The 22890-nt window shown below is 33.2% G+C and overlaps 1 protein-coding gene across 1 annotated transcript; it reads left to right on the top strand.

Moving 5' to 3' along the window:
- The first annotated feature begins 20129 nt into the window (after positions 1 to 20129).
- LOC110094875 lies at positions 20130 to 20879 on the top strand. The gene has a single exon (XM_020820213.2). The coding sequence runs from the start codon at positions 20130 to 20132 to the stop codon at positions 20841 to 20843; it is 714 nt and encodes a 237-aa protein (XP_020675872.2). The 3' UTR covers positions 20844 to 20879.
- The last annotated feature ends 2011 nt before the right edge of the window (positions 20880 to 22890 follow it).

Here is a 22890-nt window from a genome sequence, read left to right as displayed (position 1 = left end):
TCAGTTAGCACTGTAAGTCTATAAAGTAAAGTTTTTGGGTTTCTAATCGTTAATGATTTTTCAATATTCATCTTGGTCAAATTCTTATCACACAAGAGTGAATCGTTTGATGAATTTAGAAATTTTTGTAGTTGGATTAAAAAAAAACTAGGGTGTGAAATATTATCAATTTAAAGTGATTATGGAGGAGAGTTAAAAAATAAAAAATTTATAGATTTTTGTAAAGAGCAAGGAATTGATCATATTTTTTTAGCACCTAGGAAACCTCAGTAGAATGAGGTTATTGAACGAAAGAACATAACTTTAATAGAAGCCAATATAGCCATGATGGCTGAATATTCACATCTAAAATATTTTTTTAGCTGAAGCAATTTGTACGACTTGTTATATTCTGAATAGGATAATCATTAGATCAAAGTTGAATAAGATACCCTATAAATGTTTTAAGGGTAGAACACCTAATCTTTCGCATTTGTAAATTTTTTGATGCAAGGTATTCATTCATAATAATGGAAACACTCCTTTAGGAAAGTTTGATCTTAAATCTAATGAAGAAACTTTTTTAGGATATTCTAGTATTGACAAATCCAATAGGGTTTTTAACAAGAGAACTTTGGTAGTTGAGGAGACCATATATATAGTTTTTGGTGAATTTGGTATTTTGGAAGGGATAAGATTAGAGGAAGATCATATTGATGATATCTTCTAAGAAATTGAAAAAAAAAAATGGAAGATAATATTGAATCAGAAAATACATTGCATAGAGAATGAAAATTTATTAAGAGTCATCTTAAAGAATTGATTTTAGATGAACCAAGTGAGGGTGTCAGAACTAGGCATGGTCTTAGAAAAGAAGTGAACCATTAAGCTTTTATATCAATGATTGAATCCACTATTATAAATCAAGAACTTTTGGATAATCTTTAGATTTTGGCCATATGAATAGAATTGAATCAATTTGATAGAAATGATGTTTGGGAATTGATTGAAAGGCCTAAGGTTCAAAGTGTTGTTGGAACTAAGTGGGTGTTCAAAAATAAAATGAATGATTCAGGCGTTATGATTAAAAATAAGGCAAGATTGGTGGCCAAGGGATATAATCAATAGAAGGGATTTATTTTAAAGAAACTTTTACCTCTATAGCGATACTTAAAGTGATAAGGGTATTACTAGCCTTTGTCTATTTTAAAGGTTTTAAATAATTTCAAATGGATATTAAGAGTACCTTTCTTAATGGGGTAATATAAGAGAATGTTGAGTAACCTCCAGTTTTGAAAATTTAAAATTCCCTAATCTTGTGTTTAAGTTAAAGAAGGCATTATATGGGCTAAAATAGGCATATAGGGCTTGGTATGAGAGGTTAAGCACTTTCATATTAGAAAGATTATTTGTTAAAGAAAGTGTGGATACCACTCTCTTCTTAAAAAGGATAAGAGATGATATACTTATTATTCAAATATATATTAATGATATCTTGTTTAGATCCACTAATAAAAATATTTGTGATAATTTTTTAAATATAATGAGTAGTGAATTTGAAATGAGTTTAATGGGAGACTTGAGTTTTTTTTTATTTTAGCATAAAGCAAAATAAGGAACTTTTCTTAGCCAATCAAACTATATTAAGGACATCCTTAAAAAATATGAAATTGACAATATTAAACTAGTGAGTACAACCAATGAGTTCCTCAGTGCAGTTAGATAAGAACTCTAAGGAAAAAACTATTTATCAAAAGAAATTTAGAGGAATGATTGGATCATTACTTTACTGACTTCCAGTAGACCGTATATCATGTTTAACATTTATTGGTGTACTATTTTCAATCTGATCCAAAAGAATCACACTAATTGCTATTAATAGAATTTTGAGATGTCATTTGGGAACTCAAAACTTAAGGATTTTGTATCTTAAGCATAGCTCTTCTTTTAAAATCATTGGATATTCTTATTCAAATTTTATACGATATAGGGTTGATAAAAAAAATACTTTTATAACTTATCAATTCATAGGAAATTCTTTAGTTTCTTTATCTAGCATAAAATAGAATTCAGTAACCCTTTTTATCACTGAAGTAGAATACATTGCTTAGGTAGTTGTATGGCACAAGCTCTTTGGTTAAAATAATAACTAATTAACTTAAGATTTTCACTTGGCATTATTCCAATTTTTTTTTATATTACAAGTGACATATACATTTGGAAACACACCTAAAAGAGAAGGATTTTGAAGAAGATTTTGGCTGCTTACATTGAAGATGGATGGAGGTGGCCGGTCATCCATGGATGACAGGATCACCAACTCCTTTAGATCTACCGCACGTCCAACTTTGTTGGATTCAAAAGGTAGATTTTCATTCAATCGTAGCTTCCCTCGCAATTTTTTTTTAACTCTCCTCTAGTGATTGGAAAAGGAAAAGAAGTCATTAATGTTTTGAAGAGTAAGTCGATTTCACCCATGAAGGTTTTTTTCCCTAAAGCAAATGATATGGAGGCTTCTTCTTCAGATTGCAAAGATTATAATTTGTTGAAGAATGATTAAGATAATGATAATACCATCCTCGATGAGGGTAATATCAAAAATCCAACATCTTCATCTAGATCGGATAATTCTAATGTGTGGGTTAGAAAACTGCATATTAAAAATTAATTTGAAGGAAGTTCATCATGAAAATGAAAATGCAAATGTGGTCATACTTGACTTGGAAAATGAAAAAGCCAATGTTCAAGTGTTGAGGAATTCATTGGTTGTGAAGATTCTTTGTAAAAATTTACCTTTTTCAAACTGTGCTATCGAATTAAGGAGGCATTGGGGTAAATATAGAGGATTTCATATAACCTCACTTGGTTTAGATTGGTTTATGTGCTCTTTCCAGTCACAAGAAGCAATGGAAGAAGTTCATAATGGAGGTACTTGGTATTTGGGAGGATTCATCATTGGTTAAGAAAGATGGTCACCCAACTTCTCTCCTAATTCTTTGGATGGGATCTCTTATCCTATTTGGGTTCGTCTTCCTCAATTAGCTTTACATTTTTGGGACGAAACCAATATTACTAGAATTGTTTCTAGAATTGGGACTCCTCTATTATTGGATGGCAACATGTTTAGGTGGGGGAGAAGGGAATTCGCTAGAACTTGCATTCGAGTTAAACTGAATTCTAAAATCCCTTGTGGTACATGGGTTGAAGCTCTTCATGGTAGATCTTTTAAAAAAAATTGAATATGAAAATCTATCGTCCCTTTGTTTTTATTGCGGGAAAATTGGTCATAAAGATTATGTCTGTCCAAATGCTTATCCTAAGCAGAATCTTCTTGTTAAAGATGTACCTAAAAATTCAGTTCAAGTTGCCGATAATTCATATGGTCCTTGGATGCATGTGAAGTTCAAAAATAATAAGAGGAAGAATTTTAAGGATAATCCTGTTCTAGTTAATTCTGCTAAATCTGAGCATAATTATTTCAAAGTTGCTAATACTTTGGATAATACAGAGGAGGTTGTTAATGTTGTATCAGAATTGAATGCTGGTCCATTGGAAATTCAGAATTCAAATATTGAATTCAATCCTTCTCTATTGTTGGATATTGTAGATAATGCAATTTTTTCTGATCCTATTCCTACTGATAATCCCATGATTACTCTTGAAATTTCAGTACCAAGGACAGCTCAGGATTTATTTCGGATTGAAGAAGGGGAAGCCGATAATCCTATATCAGATTTTGTTTCTGAACTGGCTTTATCTACTTTGGTTGTTGAGGGAAATCTTAAATCAGATATTGGTTTTAAAAATTCAGCCAGCTTTATGTTTAATCAGCAAATTCAAAATTCAAATTATGAATTTGAAAATGTTAATATTTCGGATTCAGTTATGGAAGCTGTTAGTAATGAAACCATTGCCGATTCATTAGGAGCTGTTAGTACTCCCATTCTGGCTGCTAATCTGATGGGAGCTAATGTATCAAAATTTGAAATCAAAAATTCAGATATTCATGAATTAGTTATTGCTGATGCTACTGAACCAGATTCATGCAAAAGCTTTTATAAGGAAATTCATGAAACTATTACACCATCTTCAGAGGTAAATCTGAATTTTAAAAAGACAGCAATAGTGAAAGGAAATACAAATGTATTAAATCAGAACTTTCGTCTAGTTCTAGACATAAACTTTTTAAAGAGCTTCAATCCTTGGGACCAGTGGAAGGCTTTCCAAGAAGGAGAATGGAAGATCTTAGTTCAAAAAAGTTTGTTAGGGGTTCTTCCCCTTTATTTCCTTAATGTATTCCTACTACTACATGGATATCTACAGCATACTGATTCTTGGAAGTTAATTGATGAGGGAACTCATGTTTAAAGAGTATCTCAGATTATTGTCTGCGGATTATGTACTCAGGCTTTGGAAGAAGATTTAGGATATCTTCTAGTTCTTACTGAAGATTATAAACTTTTGTTGATTATTTGTTATCTTAGTTCTTTTCTTAGTTTCCTTTTCTTTCTTTTAGTTTTATATTTGTTTTCTATAGTTACTTTAATTGATTATGATATTATACTAGTTCTTATTTTTTAACCAGTTGGGAACTCTGGGATACTAATCAACCTTTTAGGTTGTTTTATTTATTTGGTATCCCCTCCACCCCAAGGGTTTTTAAATGGGAAATAGTAGGGTCTTATTTCAATTATGGTAATCTAGTTTAACAAATATGTTTTCAATAAGGTTTCTTTCCATGTTGGAGCTAGAAACCATTTTTTTTTCTTTTTATTCTAGTTTGTAATTAGTTCTTTTACTTTTTAATGCAATTTTTCATTCTCTCAAAAAAAGAAGTTTCATATAAATTTCAAAGAATCATATTCAACATTATAGAAACAAGCATATAGATATAAGAAATCACTTCATTAGAGATCATATAGCTGAGAGAGAAATTGAATTACGTAATATTGTTATAGAGAATCAACATGCAAACATTTTCACAAAACTACTGGCTTTTGGAATGTTTATAACTTTAAGAATCAGATTAGGTTTGATTGATCGTAATGCTTAAAATAGAATTTTGTAAGTTTGATTTGTAATGTATTCATGTGTTTGTTAATTTTTCTTTATTTATTTATTTGTTTCATTAGTTGTGTTTATTTCTCTATCATTGGTATTACATTATTGGTTTTATTTTTCATTGTTGCATGTCATCGAATCTTGAGTGATTGATTTTTGAAAAGGTTTTTTGTTTATCATTGCTTATTTTAATAGTTTTCTTCATACTATACTTTTTTTTTGTATTGTACGAATTCTGTTGTATATACATGGTATTTTTTTAGTATATAAAACTAAGTTTTTTAATACATATCATAATGTATGATGTCATCATCATCTATACGATCAGGTATTTTTTGTTTGTACGAATGGGGATGGTTTTTCAAAAAATTAGCTATTGATCGCAGATCATACATTCAAAATCATATTTCATCTATACGATCTTGTTGTCAATTTCTCATGTGGATGAACCGAACTATCAGAAATGATCTTTAATATTATGATCATCCTAGAAGAACAGGTGTTCACCTGTATAATTTTATGATAAAAAAGTTTGTACAAAATGACACCTCGCGAATGGCATTTTATAAAAAGTTGTTTCGTTTTTTGTCGTTTCCATTCATATATATAAAATATTTTTCATCACGTGTGATTTTGAAATCATATATATGGTCAAAATTTCATATTTTTTGATAGGTCATTTTTCTTTAAATTTAAAAGGTGGTGGATGATTTTTTTCTTTACATTCTCATTTGATCATAATCCATCTTATGTCCTTCTATAGAAATGGGAAATAGTAGTAATCCACGCACTTCTAAGAGCTCATCCTCTCGCTCTAGTAGAGATGAGAACTTTCTTTCTAAGGAAATTGAAGAAGCCTTTGAATGTTTTGTTGGAGTAAGGATTACCCCTTCTTGTCTCCTTATTTAGAGTGACATAAACTTCTCAGTAATTCCACTCTTTGCCTCGACTCAATTTTCTTTTATTCTCATCTTGATCCATGCCTACCATCAAGAAACCATCCAAATCTTTCTTACAAATATGAAAGTGAACCATGATCATACGAGGATGACCTCTTATGTCTTTAATCAGTGAGTTGAAATAACTTAGGAATATATAGCCAGCTTCCTTCACCTTAAGAATCAAGAGGTTAGAGCACACACCATAACCTCTAGAGCAAATTTTGATTGGTAGAAAGTAAACTAGATGCTTAGAGGTGTTGCACAAGTAAACCATCCTTCTCGTGTGTATACCCTTAACTAAAATGCTAGGATCATCCAGTATTTCTTAAGAACTTCTATAATTCCAAAAGCTAGTAATCATATTAATCTGACTCATCTTTTGTCTACTATTACATACTTGATCATGACCAAAACTCCTATTGATGAAGTCCAACTAATAATGGACTACATATATAAACTTTCTGATATTGGACTTCCTCATAATAGGAGAAAGAAAAATGAGGCCTTAGGTCACTTAGTTGCCTATATTTTAGAGAAGAAGTACAACCTTATCTAACATGATTCTTCCCCTCAACTTTCCATTTACTTTACCGATGCCTCTTTTTGTACACTCTTTGATCGGGGTCAAGGTTCTAAGTGAGAAGATTAAGAGGATGAAGAAGGAGCCCCAGCACCAGTACTTGCACCTGCATTTGGACTCGATCAAAATTTCTATCAAGAAATGGTCAAGTGTTTTGATAAATTGGAATCTCATTTTGATCAACATTTTAATCAAATTGAGAATCATCTAAATTAACAAGATGCAAGATATAATAAAGATATGGGGTAGATCCGAGGGCAATTCAACTCGATCAATATTAATGTAGCTAGGATCAATAGCTACTTTATGATGTTCAACAATCAATCAAATCTAGACCAAGGCCTTCGCCCCTCTGGATTTTAGTTGTTACTTTTATTTTGTATTTTTTGTTGAGATTTTTGTACTTCCTCTTGAGATATTTTATTGTGATTTCTTGAGTTCATGCTGTGAGTTTTCAATTTTTATTATGATTTAATATTTGTATGTGTTTCAAATGATGAATGGAATGATGTTTTGACATGTATTGAAATTACTCTTCTTGAAATACTTTTGTTTTTTGAGACAAATCATTTTTAGTTGGTCTCTAGAATAGAATTTTGAAATACTTTACTCTACAAATTAATTTCCTTGCAAAATTTAATTTCTCAAAATTTTAAATTATATTATGACTTGATATAGATTAGAAGATCAATTTCATGTTCTTATAGATAAGTATTACTTAGCTATAATTGTTAAAAAATAGATATCTTATTTTTATTTTATTTCTTTTTCAATGTCTTTATTTTTATTAATTGTTAGAATTTGTGTTAAAATTTATTGATATTGAAAAGATCAGAAATATAAAAAGATGCACAAAGTGTGACAAACTTGAAAACATGCACAAAATATACCACTTATTTAAAAAGATGTGCAATGTTTGCCAAAGTGAAAAGAGGCAAAAATTAGCCCAAATTTAAAGGATGCATAAAGTATGTCACAAATAATTGAAAAGATGTGCAATATTGCCAATTTATACTATATCTCATACAAATCCATATAATTGGCAATAATCTTTAATATTGAATTAGAATATAATTAATCTTTATTTCATTTTTTTATAATAATTATTTTTATTTGATATGTCAAGAACTAATTGTGAATCCGGTTGACTTTTTTTATCTTAGTAGTTATTTGATTTAAAATTTGAGTTCATCTTTTTAGCATTAGAAAGTTAATGTTGTATTTATAATTACTTTAAAATCTTCTTCTTCATCAACTGTTTTGATTTATCCATAGACACTTATCTTTTCAAGAAGTACTTTCCTTTTTATTGTTGTTAAAAGGGGGAGATATTAGTTATTGTTTGATGTATTGTTTGTTGTGTATTATTTGATGTTGTTTGATGTATATGTGTAGTGTGTTATTATTTTATTTTATTTTTATTTTTGTTTATTGTGCATTTTGTTTTTGTTTTATCTCTTTTTAATTTATGATTATGGTTTTGAACTTCATTGAAATCCTTTGTATTTAAATTAATCATTCTTCAGGAGGAGCTTAGGAGAAAAATTATTTTAGTGTTAACTCAAATAATAATTATTTTGCCATAAAAAAGGGGAGAGATTGCTATTATAACTTAGATTTTAAAATTATGTTTCTATGTCATGTGAGTTTTTGATAATACCAAAATATTATTATTGTGATCATTATTTCTCCTAACATATATTGAATATATTTTCTTTATATTATTTTTGTGTACTAACATTTCAGAGAAATCATACTCGAGACTACCAGGACTTAAAGATAGATTATATTAGGGTTTCTTATAATGAAGTCTATACTTTTTCTAATTTTCTTGAGTCCAAGATAATGTGATTGTAATTGGATAACCATACACACACACACACACACACACACTATGGTGTGAATTAATTTTTGTTTTTAAAACTAATCATATTATACAATTTTTAAATCATACTGGATGATTTGACATGATAGTTCCTCCAGAATGAAGTTAATCAAATCATGCCTTAAAATTTTTCCTTTGAACTGTTTGTACTGTACGAAGTTGTATTCATATAAACAACGTCTAGAGTAAGAAATAGATATGTATTAGTTCGTCCAGAACAAACTCACCATTTTTTGAACTGATCATATTGTATAAAGCTTGATTTGTACAGATGACATCCAAAGTATGAAATAGGTGCGTGTCAATTTGTCCTATACGAATGCATAAATTTTTTAAATGGTTCATACTATACAAAGTTGGATTCAGACAGATGATGTCTAGAGTAAAAAATGGGTTCATTCATATTCATATCATACGATGCATGATTTGATTAGATTATTCGCAACGTATGATATAGGGTTCATATAGATGATTCATAGTATATGAAATGGGTTTGTACATGATCGTACCAGAAAAACTTGTTCAATTTTGAACTATTCGTACTATATGATGTCAATTCATATATATGAATGATAGAGTCCAAAATCTAGTTCGTACATCGTACATTACTTTTTGAACTATTTATATGATTGAAGTACAATCGTACTATATGATATGAGTACGTTCAACTTGAAATATTCAATTTTTTGACAATTTTTTTATCTTTCATATATAACTGTTCTAAAAAAACTAATACTTAATCTTCTAATCATCTTACTATAAATTTTCTCTTGAGAGTGAAAAAGAGAGTGTTTTGGGAGTGAAGTTCGAGAGATCTTACAAGTGGAAATTGTGAAGGGTTCATAAAGCTGCTCAAATGTGAGGATCTCTTTGTGTATTCTTCATATCTCTATCCTTTATCTTTAAAGACTCTTGAGAGAAGATCTTTGGGGAAGATCTGATACTCTACCATCACCAAGAGGGTGAAAAAGGACGTTGGTACTCTACCATCACCAGGAGTGTGAGTAGATGGGTGAGAAAGGATGTTGGTACTCTATTATTACTAGGAGGGTGAGAAAGGACATTGGTACTCTGCTGTCACCATGAGGATGAGAAAGGATGCCAGTACTCTACCACATCGGGGTATGTGAAAGAGAGTTTATTGTAAGGGATTCTATGCCTTGCTGTGTGAGAAAAAAGATAGTCACTTTAATGTAGTGCAATACCTGAAGAAGGGGTCTTCAGGGAGTGGACGTATGTCTAGTTCGATCGAACCACTATAAAATTTAGTCTTCTTCTATCTTTACTTTTTTACTGCATTTTTATTTTTTTACTATTTTAGTTTTCTATGGTTGAAAAGGTTTTGTGAGAATATATCATTATGCAAGACATATTAAATTTGTTTTCTAAATTTCCAAGAGAACTTTTAAAATACCAATTCACACCCCCCTGGTTAGCCTTGTGACAATTATATTATGTCTTACAACCTAATCATACTTTTATATACACCACACCTTTCTTGACTACAATGACTTTAATAGCTTGAGGGTTTCCAACAACTCAGCCCTTAAGTAGAACACCTCCTTGTGATGTGTAGCATCCTCATATCTTAAAAAGTTGGTCTTCTACAATGATCCTATCAATCTTTTCCCTTCCCTAAACTAAACCTTGATGCATGCATGTTCCTTCTTTATGGCCTTAATTTTCCAAAGTAGAGCCTTTGTGTTAAATGGCATGCATGTTTGTATCACAAAATCATGGTAATTTGCTAAGGGGGACTCACATACAACTAGATTAAAAAAAAAGTGATGTGATTTTCAAGAGATTGTTGCTTTTACTTGTAGGCTCGTCCTCCATGATCCTAGTTGTCTTCTTTTTATAGTGGGCACTATAGAGGTCACCATCTATTAACATATTGTGTCACACACCATTAGAGTTTCCCTATTATATGAAGAGAATGATCGAAAAGAGAAAATTATTTAACCAATAAGCTAATGCAAACCTTTTGCTATTGATCCTAAAATTCCTATGTTCTAGTATACAATCCAAGTGCACATTTAGTGAAAGCTAACTCTTCAAGTCACCCAATGGATGACTTAAACAGTTTCTCATGGTTAGAAAAATCCTATGCTAACTGAAGATCAGTAACACGCTTTCTCCCAAACATTTCTTTCCTTAAAATGAAAAAGGAATTTAGCTTACCTCCACTTGTCACTTATTGCCACCCAATCTCCCTGAACATGAGGTCCTAAAAACTTGCTGGCTCCACTTACAAGTGAGACTATGTTAATTGTTAAACTATCTTGGTAGTAGGGATTACCACCTCTAGTATGATTTTTGTATGTTGAAGACTTTCATCTGGCTCCGTGTAATGCAAAGATTTGTCTATCATATTTTTTAGAATGGGGCACACCATCAGAACTTGATGAAGAGATTGTCTTCTCCTTAATGTTATCTCCTCTACCTTACTTGGATCAATAACTATTGCCTTCTTCGTCTTATTCTTCATTACTTGGATGGACTTCGACCCTTCTGCCTCCATTTTCTTACATTTGTAAAGAAAGGTCTCACATAACCTTTGATTATCCACTTTAGCTTACTTGACAAGGTTCAACTCGATTTTCTTTTTCAATTGTGTTTTTTGTAAGTTAGAAGAATTCAACTAAGGCAAATTATTACAAAGGTCAAATTAATTTCATTATAAGAATCTTGAATGAAGGTGCTCATTATGAGGCAATAATAAAAGCATGATATTAATTCTTATTTGTTTTCTCTTTAACATTTTGTAAAGATAGTAAATACTTTTCTTCTCAATTTACTTCATTTTTTGTCCAACTCAATCATCAAAGGAGAACATGAATTGGGGAACTAAATGTATGGTCACATTTACCTATGTTGGTAACTCGAACCACAATAGGATCACACCTAATTAAGAGATATCCTTATGACGAACACTTACCTGATCTAAGCCTTATATTGGGGGATTATTGCTACAAAGAAAAATGAACAAGTAGATATATATCCTAGTGGATCTTGTAGCATGTAAGCCGACACTTAGAGGATTAAGTCAATGATGTGCCTATTTCTAGCTAGTTTTACTAAAGGACTTTCTTCATTAAGCCTTCCCAGTTTATTATCATTTTTTTTCTCAGAGAAGGTCAAGATATCCCAATCCAAGCTAAAGGAGGCACATACATAAAAAAATCATGAATATGTTTGTATCGACTATGTTTTTTCTTGGTTGAAAATAATAATTATTTAGGAGAATCGCAACTCATCCTGAAAGACTCATCTTTATATACTCTCCTAAGGCACTAGCCCCCCCGCCCCCCGCCTGATGAATTACCCATGGTTTTTAGAAGAGGTGTCCTAAGCCACATTAGTGGTAGAGGGCACTATGCACACCTTCCAACCTAATTCATATGCTTAAGTCAGTCTATAATTATCGAATAATTTATTTTTTCTATTCTTTAGGTTTAGCTTTTCATATAGCCTTCTTAACTCTAGAATAAGAGGTCAAATTGCTTAGTTTGGACATTGCTATTTTTACTTTCACAAAGATCACTTAGCTTCTCATTTGCTCATCAAGCTAGTTGATTCATTCATCATATTCTCTTTCTCTAGCTAGCTAAACCTGTTAGTAAGGACAAGTGTCTAGGGCTGCAAGCGAGCCAAACGTTCAACGAGCTACTCGTTGTTCGGTTCGATTAAAGCTCGTTTGTGATCATTTAATTAACTATGCAAACAAACTTGAACAATATTTTAAATACTCGAATCTTAAATAAACAAAATTGAACACTAATACGTTCGGCTCATTTATGTTCACGAACAACATCATTTGAAGTTCGTGAACAAGCTCGACATTAAGCTCGATAAGAAGCACGATAAAAGCTCGATAAAGTTATTTATTTAGCCATTTATTTATAAATCATTGCCTTTCTTAATGCTGCTGTTAGGAAAATTCTGTGAAGATGAGATTTGCTTATAAATCATTATCTTTGTTACATAAACAATTGCTTTTATTATAAATGTGTTTATTCATAGATATGTTCATGAACGTGTTTGTTTGATAGTTAAAAAGATTCATTAATTATGTTCGCAAACATGCTCGATGTAATCATTTGTTAGGAAGCTCGATAAAGCTCGTTTGTTAAGTTAATGAACATCTAAAAGTAGAGCTCGTTTATAGTTCATTCATGTTTATTTGTTTAAAGCTCGATAAGCACTAAACAAATGAACATGAACTGAATATGAACACCATTAATTTAAATGAAGCAAACATGAACACAAACAATAAAGCTCGAACAAACATGAACCAAACTTGAACAAGCTGATATTAAATGAACACAAACATGAACACTCACATACTCGACTCGGCTCGGTTCATTTGCAGCCCTACAAGTGTCACCCACAAGTTAATTTGGATACATCGAACGAACTATTTTCAAAATATAATCAAAACTTTTAAACTATTGTTTAATTCTTATTTTGAAATAGAAACAAACTTTGATTGAGTTTAGAATAAGTTTTAAAGAATATTCCAAGCTGATAATCTCATATCTTTTAGATTTTGGGTTGAAAGTGTATAACATCAATAATCTTCAACAATAATCATTAACTAGCTACCTAGGGACCAAGATTAAAATGATGCATAGAAACTCGTTTTAATTCAAAAATTAGGATTCTAATATATCACACTTCAACCAAATTGCGTTTTATATTTTTTTTAATAACAAGCTGAAACATTTTCAGATCAATACCTTGGCCGAATAGTCTCATTCAGAATTATTTCAATAGTTTTACTTAAAATATATTTGACCACTCGAATATTCAGCCTTAATCGATTTGACCGCGAATATTAAGGCACATTTTGGGATAATTTATATTTTTTAAGTATTATTTGTAAAATCTTTTTCTCAATTATAATTATAAAAAAAACTTTTTAAAATGTTTAATTTTAAAAGAATTTTAAATTATTAAACAAATTTATTTAAATATATATTATTTTTATCAACTAATTTTTAAAAATATTTAGACCAATTAAAATAAATTCATTTACATCTCAAACCCAATTTTTTTTTTTTTAATTGGTAGTCAAAAGACTTAACCACAGACTTGGATAACCGTTCGAACCACCGGTTCGATGGTCGAACCGGGTTCGATGGTCGAACCGAAAAACCGGCTCCGGTTTTGGATAATCGGACGGTTCGGGCAATGCGTGTTTTGTGCTGTTGGATTTGATCTTGCGGTAACGGATGAGGCTAAGCTGACACAGAAAAAAAAAAAACCTACTGTTCACATTCGTTCGGCTTCTTCCCGTCTGCTCCCCTTTCGCGAAGTCGACCACTCGTCTCTTTCGCGAAGCCGACCAGGAACTAAACCTTCTCTCTTGTGCTCAAGTTATCTTCTCCAACCCACTGTGAGTTCTTCACACACTTCTCCTTCTCCTTGCATTCGGTAGCAGGCCGACCTGTTTTCCATCTTTATTAAGCCTACGATCTTGTGGGAATAAACAACAAAATGCGAAACAATTTTGCTCTTTCAAAATATCTTTTTAAAACTTTTGTCCAATGTCGTTCATCCAAGCTAGAATTCGGAACTCCACCGACGATCTTTGTTGCCAGCGGAGATCGTGAAAGCTTTTATGTTTTAACTATCTCTGTTGCAATGGATCTTAATTTTTATATAATCTTTATGGTTCTCTACATCAGCAAATGCACCTAATTTCCATCTTTATTAAGCATGCGGTCTTGTGGGACTATACAACAAAATGTGAAACAATTTTGCACTTTCAAAATCACTGTTTAAAACTTTTATCCAATGTCGTTCATCCAAGCTAGAATTCGAAACTCCACCGACGATCTTTGTTGCCAACGGAGATCGAGAAAGCTTTTAAGTTTTAACTATCTTTATTGCAATGGATCTTAATTTTTTTATAATCTTTAGGGTTCTCTACATCAGCAAATGCGTGAGAGTTGTGGAGCTACAAACACTCATCTTCCGCTAAGCCCTTTAATCTAAATGTTTTCTCTGCCTCTAAATACTCATTTGTGTTCTGTGCCGTTGGATTTTATAATCTTTAGGGTTCTCTACGTCAGACAAGGTTCTATGTTGTAAGAATTTGATTAGCAATGCTAGTTTGGATATGCTCTGTATTATTTTCATAAGGATTATTATGTTATTATCCTTTAGAGGTAGCTTGGGCTTTCATTTGTGAGGAAATTTCTTCCAAAAGTTTATTGGTTCAATGTTTAAATGTGATAAAGATCATCATTGTGTTGTTGATTCAATATTTCTAGTGTGCGTAATTTTTTTGTTCCTACAGAATGGATACACCAATAGTTTTGTCTCATAGTGTGCGCGAAAAGATCGATATTGCTTGGAGTCATGTATGAAATTTGTTGTTAGAATTCTTAGTCAAACAACTTCATCTTCTAGATGTGAAAGAAATTGGAGTTTATTTGAACAAATTCATATCAAGAGAAGAAATCATTTAGAACATCAAAGAATTAATGATTTTGTATTTGTTCGGTACAACCCCAATTTGAGGCTTAGGCATGAATACGTGACTTTTAATTATATTTTGATGTCATTTATGTATGATTGTATGATTTAATGATATTTTAATTATATTTTGATTTCAAAAAAAAAAACTACGATCCTTTGGATTATACAAGCATAGAGATGGTGGATTTTTGGGTGCTTGATGAAGAACTAGTTCAGAGCTCATTCTGGAGAATTTAGAGAATGAAATATATGCTAAAGATGTCATTCTTGTTGTTGAAGAACTTAATACTAGTTGTACTAAAGAACTTCAAAGTAAGTTTATGATTAGTTTAATTTATATCATTTGAAAGAGACGTTTAATATATATAAGATTTTATAATTCTAATATGCAGATGATGATGTCCTAGATGATGTTCGAAATGACAATGAAATAATTGGCACTACTGATATTGATGCTTTTGGATGGAAATGTTTTGATGAACAAGAATTTAGGGACATAATTTTTTATGCTTCAAATAAAGGAGATGACTTCTAGATTTATTTTTGTTGCGACCTAAAGAATTTGTGGCAGTAGAGTGGGTAAACTTTTCATTTTAGCGATGCACGGATATCCAGCACAAAAACAGAAAGAGAGAAGCAAAACACCCAATCTTTTTAACGTGGAAAGCCCGAAGAGGGAAAAACCACGGGGCCTCGCCCAGGTGAAAAGATTCCACTAAACTTGAGTGAATTACAAGAGTTGACCCGTCTCTCGATTTAGAGGTTATCATATTACAGTAATTTGAATAGCTAGTCAAAGGTCTGGTGATAAACGGCGGCCGGGCGGTGGTTCGACGATGGTTGGGCTAAAGTTTAATAGCGAACGGCGACCGGACGGAGGTTCGGCAGTGGTCGATGACCCAAAGAAGGTCTGGTGATGAATGGTGATGGGGCGAAGCTCCAAAAGAGGAAGGCGGCCGGGCGAAGGTCCGACGATGGTTAGCAGCCGAGCGGTGGTCCGACCAATGTTGGGCTAAAGTCCAACGACGGACGGCGGATGGAAGCCGGGAAAAAGGCCAACGATGGTCGTGCTGTGGTCCGGCGGCGATCAGTGGCCAGGCGGTGGTCCGACGAAGGTCAGGCTAAAGTCCGGCGGCGGTCAGCGGCCACGCAGAGGTCCGGCGGTGGTCGGCAGCTAGGCGGTGTTCTGACGAATGTCAGGCTGAAGTCCGATGACAGTCGGAGCCGGGAAGTGGTCCGGCAGCGGTCGACGGCCGAGCAAAGGTCTGATGATGGTCGGGCTGAAGTCTGGCAGAAGTCGGAGACATACGGTGGTCCGGTGGTTGTCGGCGGCAGGGCAAAGGTCTGGCGATGGTTGGGCTGAAGTTAGCCTGAAGTAGGAGGCCAAGCGGAGGTCCGGTGGGGTCGGAGGCTGGACGGTGTTCCGACGAAGGTCGGGCTGAAGTTTGATGGGTAATCAGAGCCAGGTGGTGGTCCGACAACGCTCGGTGGCAGGGCAAAGGTCCGACGATGGTCGGGCTGAAGTCCGGTAGCAGTCAGAGACGGGCGGTGGTCCGGCGGCAAGTGGTCCGATGGCGATCGGTGGCCGAGCAAAGGTCCGACGTTGGTTGGGCTAAAGTCTGGCGGCGGTCAGTAGTCGAACAGTGGTGCTAGAGCTCTTGAAGCTTCAGAGCTCTCTCCAATCTCCAGCGAAAGGTCCCCTTTATGTAGAGAGTGGGGGTCTATTTATAGATTTTCATGAGTTGTACACCCCGTAATTTTAGAGAAGATCCGGGGTTGGTTCGGAGTGCTCCATCGGATGGCTCGTATTGATTCCCCTGATCGTAGAGATTTTTTCAACTGTTTAAGTCTCTTAACGATGTCGTAATTCAGAGATATTTGGCTCGTTGGATTCTTCACGTCAAGCTGCTCGATTTGATTATAAGCAAGTCATATTTGGATATCATTTTATTGTCCGAATGATAGTTTAAACCTTTCCAAATGTGGTCTGGGCCCTCGATTCAGACCCATTTGGGCTTGGGTTGGACCAATTTTGATGTTGTTTGGTTCGTCTCTTTGAGATGTTCAGTTTAGCTCTAAGTTTGTTGAAATTGGAATTCAGATGATCCTAAATATAATTTTGAAAGTTTCAAACTTGAATATACCTCGAGATTCGTGCTCAATCAAAGCAATTTTTGAGGACACATCAATTTTCCTAACAACTTCTAGATTTATTTCTATATTTATGTTTTAATTTTGAAGTTTAACTTGATATGAAATTATGAATATTTTGTTTGATGGCAAAAGCTATGCATTTATTTATGTTTTATTGAGTTATTTGATGCGACACTTATATTATGTGTTATTTATTTATATTTCATAAACTCAATTGATGTCATGTTTATGTTATTTGAATTTAGGGCTATATAAATAGAATGTAGTGTTGCAACCCATGACCCCGAGTTTGAGATTTTGATGATGCCAAATAATGAGTGTTTTGGAATAACTTTTTACTGAATACTATTTTATTTGTTATTGTCCTTGAGTCACTACAACCGATCAGCGCAACATCACACCACCCTGACCTCCAGCAAGGAAGACTCGAGAAAGGGTAGATTAGGAGTATGAGTCAAACATTGTATTTTTCTATTTATTTTTATTATTTTATTGAGTCTGGCCACAAAATACATAGAAGAAGAGCAACCATGCACACACACAGGGAGAGTTTGTTTTAAATGCAAATGTCATATAATTCTTCTCTGGTGATCGTACTGTACGATTTAATTCGTACCATACGATCAGAGCTATGTGGACGATCCTGTGAATAGATCGTACTGTACGATATTTTTGTACTGTACGATATGTTCAGATCCAAAACCCTAGCCTAGTTTAATTTGAGTAAGTGATTTTGCGCGCTCGTACTGTACGAATGAGTTCGTTACTGTACGATCTATTTTTAATACTTACTTAAATAACCCGTAATTAGTGCATGTAATCCAGGCCATTAATTTTTGAACATCGGACTGTACGAACTTGATACATCATACGATGAACAGAGATGTAAGTGATCGTCCGAAAATCGTCCTGGACATCTCTTTGTTTTTGTCACATCGTACTATAACGATAGTAATTGTACCCCATACGATGAACAAGACACATACTGATCGTCCAGACATCGTCCTAGTACGAATAGTTGTTTTGATGATCGTACCGTACGATATTATATCGTACAGTACGAATTTTTGAACTGTTCGTACATCTTTCGTACCAGGACGACTCTGTTTATACATATCGTACCTGTACGATGTGGAATCGTACTGTTACGAACAGTAACGGCTACTTTTGAAATCAGATGTTTTTGGAGCCTGTTTTAGATGTCAATCAAGTCTTTTTCAGTAAGATTTACAGTGGGGTGAACGTGGGAGAGAGGGATTCCAAGTGAAGAGAGCTCTAGAGAAATTCTTGAGGTTGAGAGAGGAAAGAGGAGGTGAGCGTTGTGAGGAGAGATCCACGGTTGCTCCAGCTTGCTGCATCTTGCTCCTCCTGCGCCTAGAAGGATTTGAGGAGGATCTCCAAGGGAAGGCTGCTACATCCGTTACCTCGAGGTTCTCTGCCTTTCTCAAGAGGGAGAAAATGAGAAGGTTCTCTGCCTCGCCAGGAGGGCGAAAAAGAGTTTGGCACTCCGCCACGCCGGTTGGTGAAAGGGAGGTTTGTAAAGGCTTCTCCGCCTTGCGAGGGGGGCAAAAGGAGAACTATTTTGATAATGAAAATCCCGGAGCGGAGGACTCCGGGGAGTGACGTAGGTCATATTTTGACCGAACCACTATAAATTTCTGGTGTATTTTTCCTTATCGTTGTTATTTTTACTTGCTTTTAATTTTTCATATCTATTGCATGTGAAATTTTGTGGAAGAAAATTTGCTTAAAATTTTGTTATAAATTTCAAAAAACAACAAAAAAATTAGAACTCTTGTTTAGGGTTAATTTTATTAAGAAAAAGATTTTTACAATTCACCCCCCCTCTTGTCGTTTAGTAATTTCATGTAGAATGAATATATTACAAAAATTAACATCTATTTTATTATTTTAATAATATTATTATTTATTATGTCATTTGATTTGATCTCAATTTGACAAGTCGAACCGTGAGCAACTCCTTCGAATTTGTTTATTAGATCCTATTTTCAAAATCTTGCGTATAACTCAGTGCTTTAAAAATCGGATCGGACCGGCCGGTATGACCGGTTCAACCGTGAACCGGTTTGAGGACCGGTTCGGTCCAGTCTGAAAACCGCCCTTGCATTAAACCTGGCGGTTTTGGGATGAACCGCGTTCAATCGGTAAACCGTGAACCGGTCTGTTCAAGTTTTTTGAATAATTATTTGTTAAATAATATGTAATATAAAAAATATTAAACTTAATAATAATTATATAAAATATTATTATAAAACTCTTAAATTAAATTAAAGATAATATTATTATTATTTCATCAATGACATTCTTCATGATTTCTAAGAGCTTATCATGAGAGAAAGCAAGAAGGTATATACACTATACAAAACAAGACTTCTAGGGATGTGCAGTGGAACTAAACATACAAAAGAAAGAGCCATCTTTAGTTTCATATATCACACCATTAAACTTATTTTTTTTTTAATGATTTGAAAATTAATTTTAATATATGATAATTTTAATTTTTTTAGTTGATAAAATTATTGATAATTTTTATTTAGTTATAATTTATTTTATAATGATAATCTTTATTTTTTATCTATTTATTTTTTTAAATTTTATTTGGATTCTTTATTAATAGCTCTAAAAATTTATTTGTTTTTCACCTCTAAAATTTTTTTATGTACTAAATGAAATAATTTTTTATTAAAATATTTAATTATATTATATTTTATAATTTAATATTGTGAATTTTAAATAATTATATAAATTAAATTTAATATGTAATATCAATTACAATTAATTATATCATTATATGATATATTAATTATTATTTGTTAATTTTATATTAAATATTTATAATAATATTATTATTTATTACGTCATCCGGTTCGATCCCGATTTAACCATGAACCTCTTCTTCTTTCGATTCGTTGTCCGATCCGCTTTTCAGAGCCTGGTATAACTCGTTCGGTATGAAGGGCAATTACGACAATAAAAAGCATTCCCCAATACCGCGAACCAACAAGCGGTGGCTTTCCGCGGCATGGCGGGCCCCACAAGTTTGGTGCGTTCCCGCGTATCGGTGGTTTCCACCACCCTCAAAATCTCAAAAACGTTTCCGCGTCCTCCGATACAAAGCCAGCCAGATATCCGATTTATATATCTCCACAGCTTTCAGTCACCACATCAGTCTCACCAAAAAAGACGAACTTTTCTGATCATGGGAAAGAAGAACGGGTCACCCGCCGCCTACCGGCGTCCATGGCGCCTCCTCCGGCTTGCCCTTTTCTGGGCCCGAAAAGGCGCCGCATTCAAGCAGCGTATCTTCCTCAACTTTAAGAACCTCCGCCGTGCCGATCGGCTACATTACTGGGAGCGAGAATTCTCCTTCGATGACACTCCTGCATTCCACTTCAAGATTAACCGCCCCGCTTCGCTCCGCCTCCCTCGAATCCCCTGCATCACGCCATCCTTTAGCTTCGATGATGACGAGGAATTCTTCGTTGAGAGATCTAAGGCCATGAAACTCTTGGAGGCTGGATTTGGTATGGAGGATCAGCATAACGATGAAATAGATTTAGAAATTTCGTCGTCAATATTGGACACGGGAGCGGTGGAAAAAGCGGAGCTGGAAGAACAGGAAATAGATTCAAGAGCGGAAAACTTCATCATGGAGTTCTACGAACAAATTAAGCTGCAGCGGCAGATATCATATTTGCAGTACAATGAGATGCTTGATAGAGGATTGACCTCTTAATTAAATTGCTACATTTTGTTTGACAAAATTGTTCGGTGAGCAGGAGCTCAAATGATTAAATTCAGTATTTTTGTTTCTATTGATTAATATCAATCCATCAATATTGAGAAAAATATAAAATATATTCATATAAACTTAGCTCGCCCAATGATGTTGACTTCATTACCCGTCTCTTGATTTTCTAAAAATCCTTTTGCAACAGTGCTGCTCCACAAATTAAAGTAGGCTATGGATAGGACTCAAAAAAATTCATTTGATATGCATCAATTTTTAGATGATATTTAGATTGAAAATTTTTATAATTAAACTTAGGATAATCAGAATTTCAATTTAAATAAACTTATAATGAAATTAAATGTTTATATAAAACAAGTTTCGATTTTAGTCTACATCAACACCAATTAAGCACTTGAAATTTAATTGAAACTTTCATTATATAATTAACTGATCATGAACAAAACAATATCAAAATTTTACGTAATTATCGTAGAATCAAGCAGGTTGAAAAGACAAATATAATGAGCTATATGCATGTAAATATTATACAAATATTGAGTGAGCTGTTCAATATTATATTCCAGATTCTGACAAAATTTAAGGCTATAAATGGAATATCATTTTTCGAATGGAGGAGGCTTAGAAGCAAAGAGATAAAAGAAATCCATTGGATATTCTGGCAATTGCACAAGAAGATCATTGTTGGCAATCATCATCACCATCTTACTTCTATTATTCAATTACTTTCACCAAAAGCTAACATCCTACACAATTATTGGATTTCAATTATCCCTTTGTGTAAATCTGACTTATGATATATATCAAATAACGAGAAATCAAACAACCGATCTCAATTGTATAATATGAACTTCTTCAATTACTTTCACCTAATGCAAGATGCTGTATCTATTATTACCCATACCTTACTTTACTTTATAATAGTTGACAGATGGAAATGGGAAAATGACAAGAGTGATAAAATAAGAGATTCTATTTATTTTCAATCTTGTCATTATAATTGCCCCATGGTCCTTTTTCTGTAGGGTTGTCGAGCTACCAAAAATAATATATAAATATTATACTCATTTACAAAAGGTCTGTAGTATAATATGTAGCTAAAAATATATAAGAAAAATTAACAAGTAGATTGTCACTAGTCAAGGTGAACAATCAAGCACTACGAGAAAGTCAATAGTTTAATGCAGATTTGTGGAACATTTAATAGAGAAATATTATTTCTTGAAAATCTCAATGAATTTACTACGAAAATTTTCACCGAAATTTTTGGATGACTTTTGCGGCAAAATTTGGGTGAAAATTTCCACAACAAAGCAAATTCTAGTCCGCCTCAAATTTGCTGCAAAATGACCTTATCTAACCAATTGGTTGTGCGTCTATTTTATTCTCTTTTTTTTTTCTCTGTCTTTGATCATCCTCCACCCTTTGTTCATTTTCGACTTCTCTTTGATCTTCGACTTCACCTCCACTGTCGGTTTGTTGTTAGGGTTGTATCTCCTTTTCTCTAGCTGTTTGTTGCTATCCGACTTGCGTAATAGTTGGTTTTGAAAAATGACACCAAATAACATCTTCACCTCATTTGATGAAGTTCCTTCCAATCAGATCAGAAGTCACACCTCCTCGTCTTTGCCCTTTTGGATAAGAAGGAACAAAGACGACAAGAGCTTGCTCAATTCAAAGGTAGCAATATTTCCTCCTTTTGCATTCTCCGGCCAAATCCCATAATTCTACTGAACTCCTAGATTTAGCAAATTAGGTATTTACAAGAAAGAGGGAAATATTGGATTTAACTTGCTATGAAATTTAATAGGTCCTTAAATCCTGTTTGGCATGATTTAGCTAAAATGGTGCTCAAATCCTGTTAGGGTTGTGCCCTAAAGAAATATTATTGTAATATATTTTCTATAGAAATAAATATTTAAAGACAGGTTTAGCATGTTTCGATATTATCATTTGATATAATATTTTTTTTTGTTCCATGATTATTTATACAACTATAATTCAGTATATAATTATATACAAGAGGATTGAA

Source organism: Dendrobium catenatum, unplaced genomic scaffold (genome assembly GCF_001605985.2).
Source record: "Dendrobium catenatum unplaced genomic scaffold, ASM160598v2 fragScaff_scaffold_1021, whole genome shotgun sequence".
Taxonomy (NCBI): domain Eukaryota; kingdom Viridiplantae; phylum Streptophyta; class Magnoliopsida; order Asparagales; family Orchidaceae; genus Dendrobium; species Dendrobium catenatum.
This window is presented reverse-complemented; position numbering and strand designations above follow the sequence as displayed.

What these genes read in the sequence shown, in the direction of transcription:
- LOC110094875 (XM_020820213.2), top strand. Translation starts at nt 20,130, where the DNA reads ATGGCGGGCCCCACAAGTTTGGTGCGTTCCCGCGTATCGGTGGTTTCC.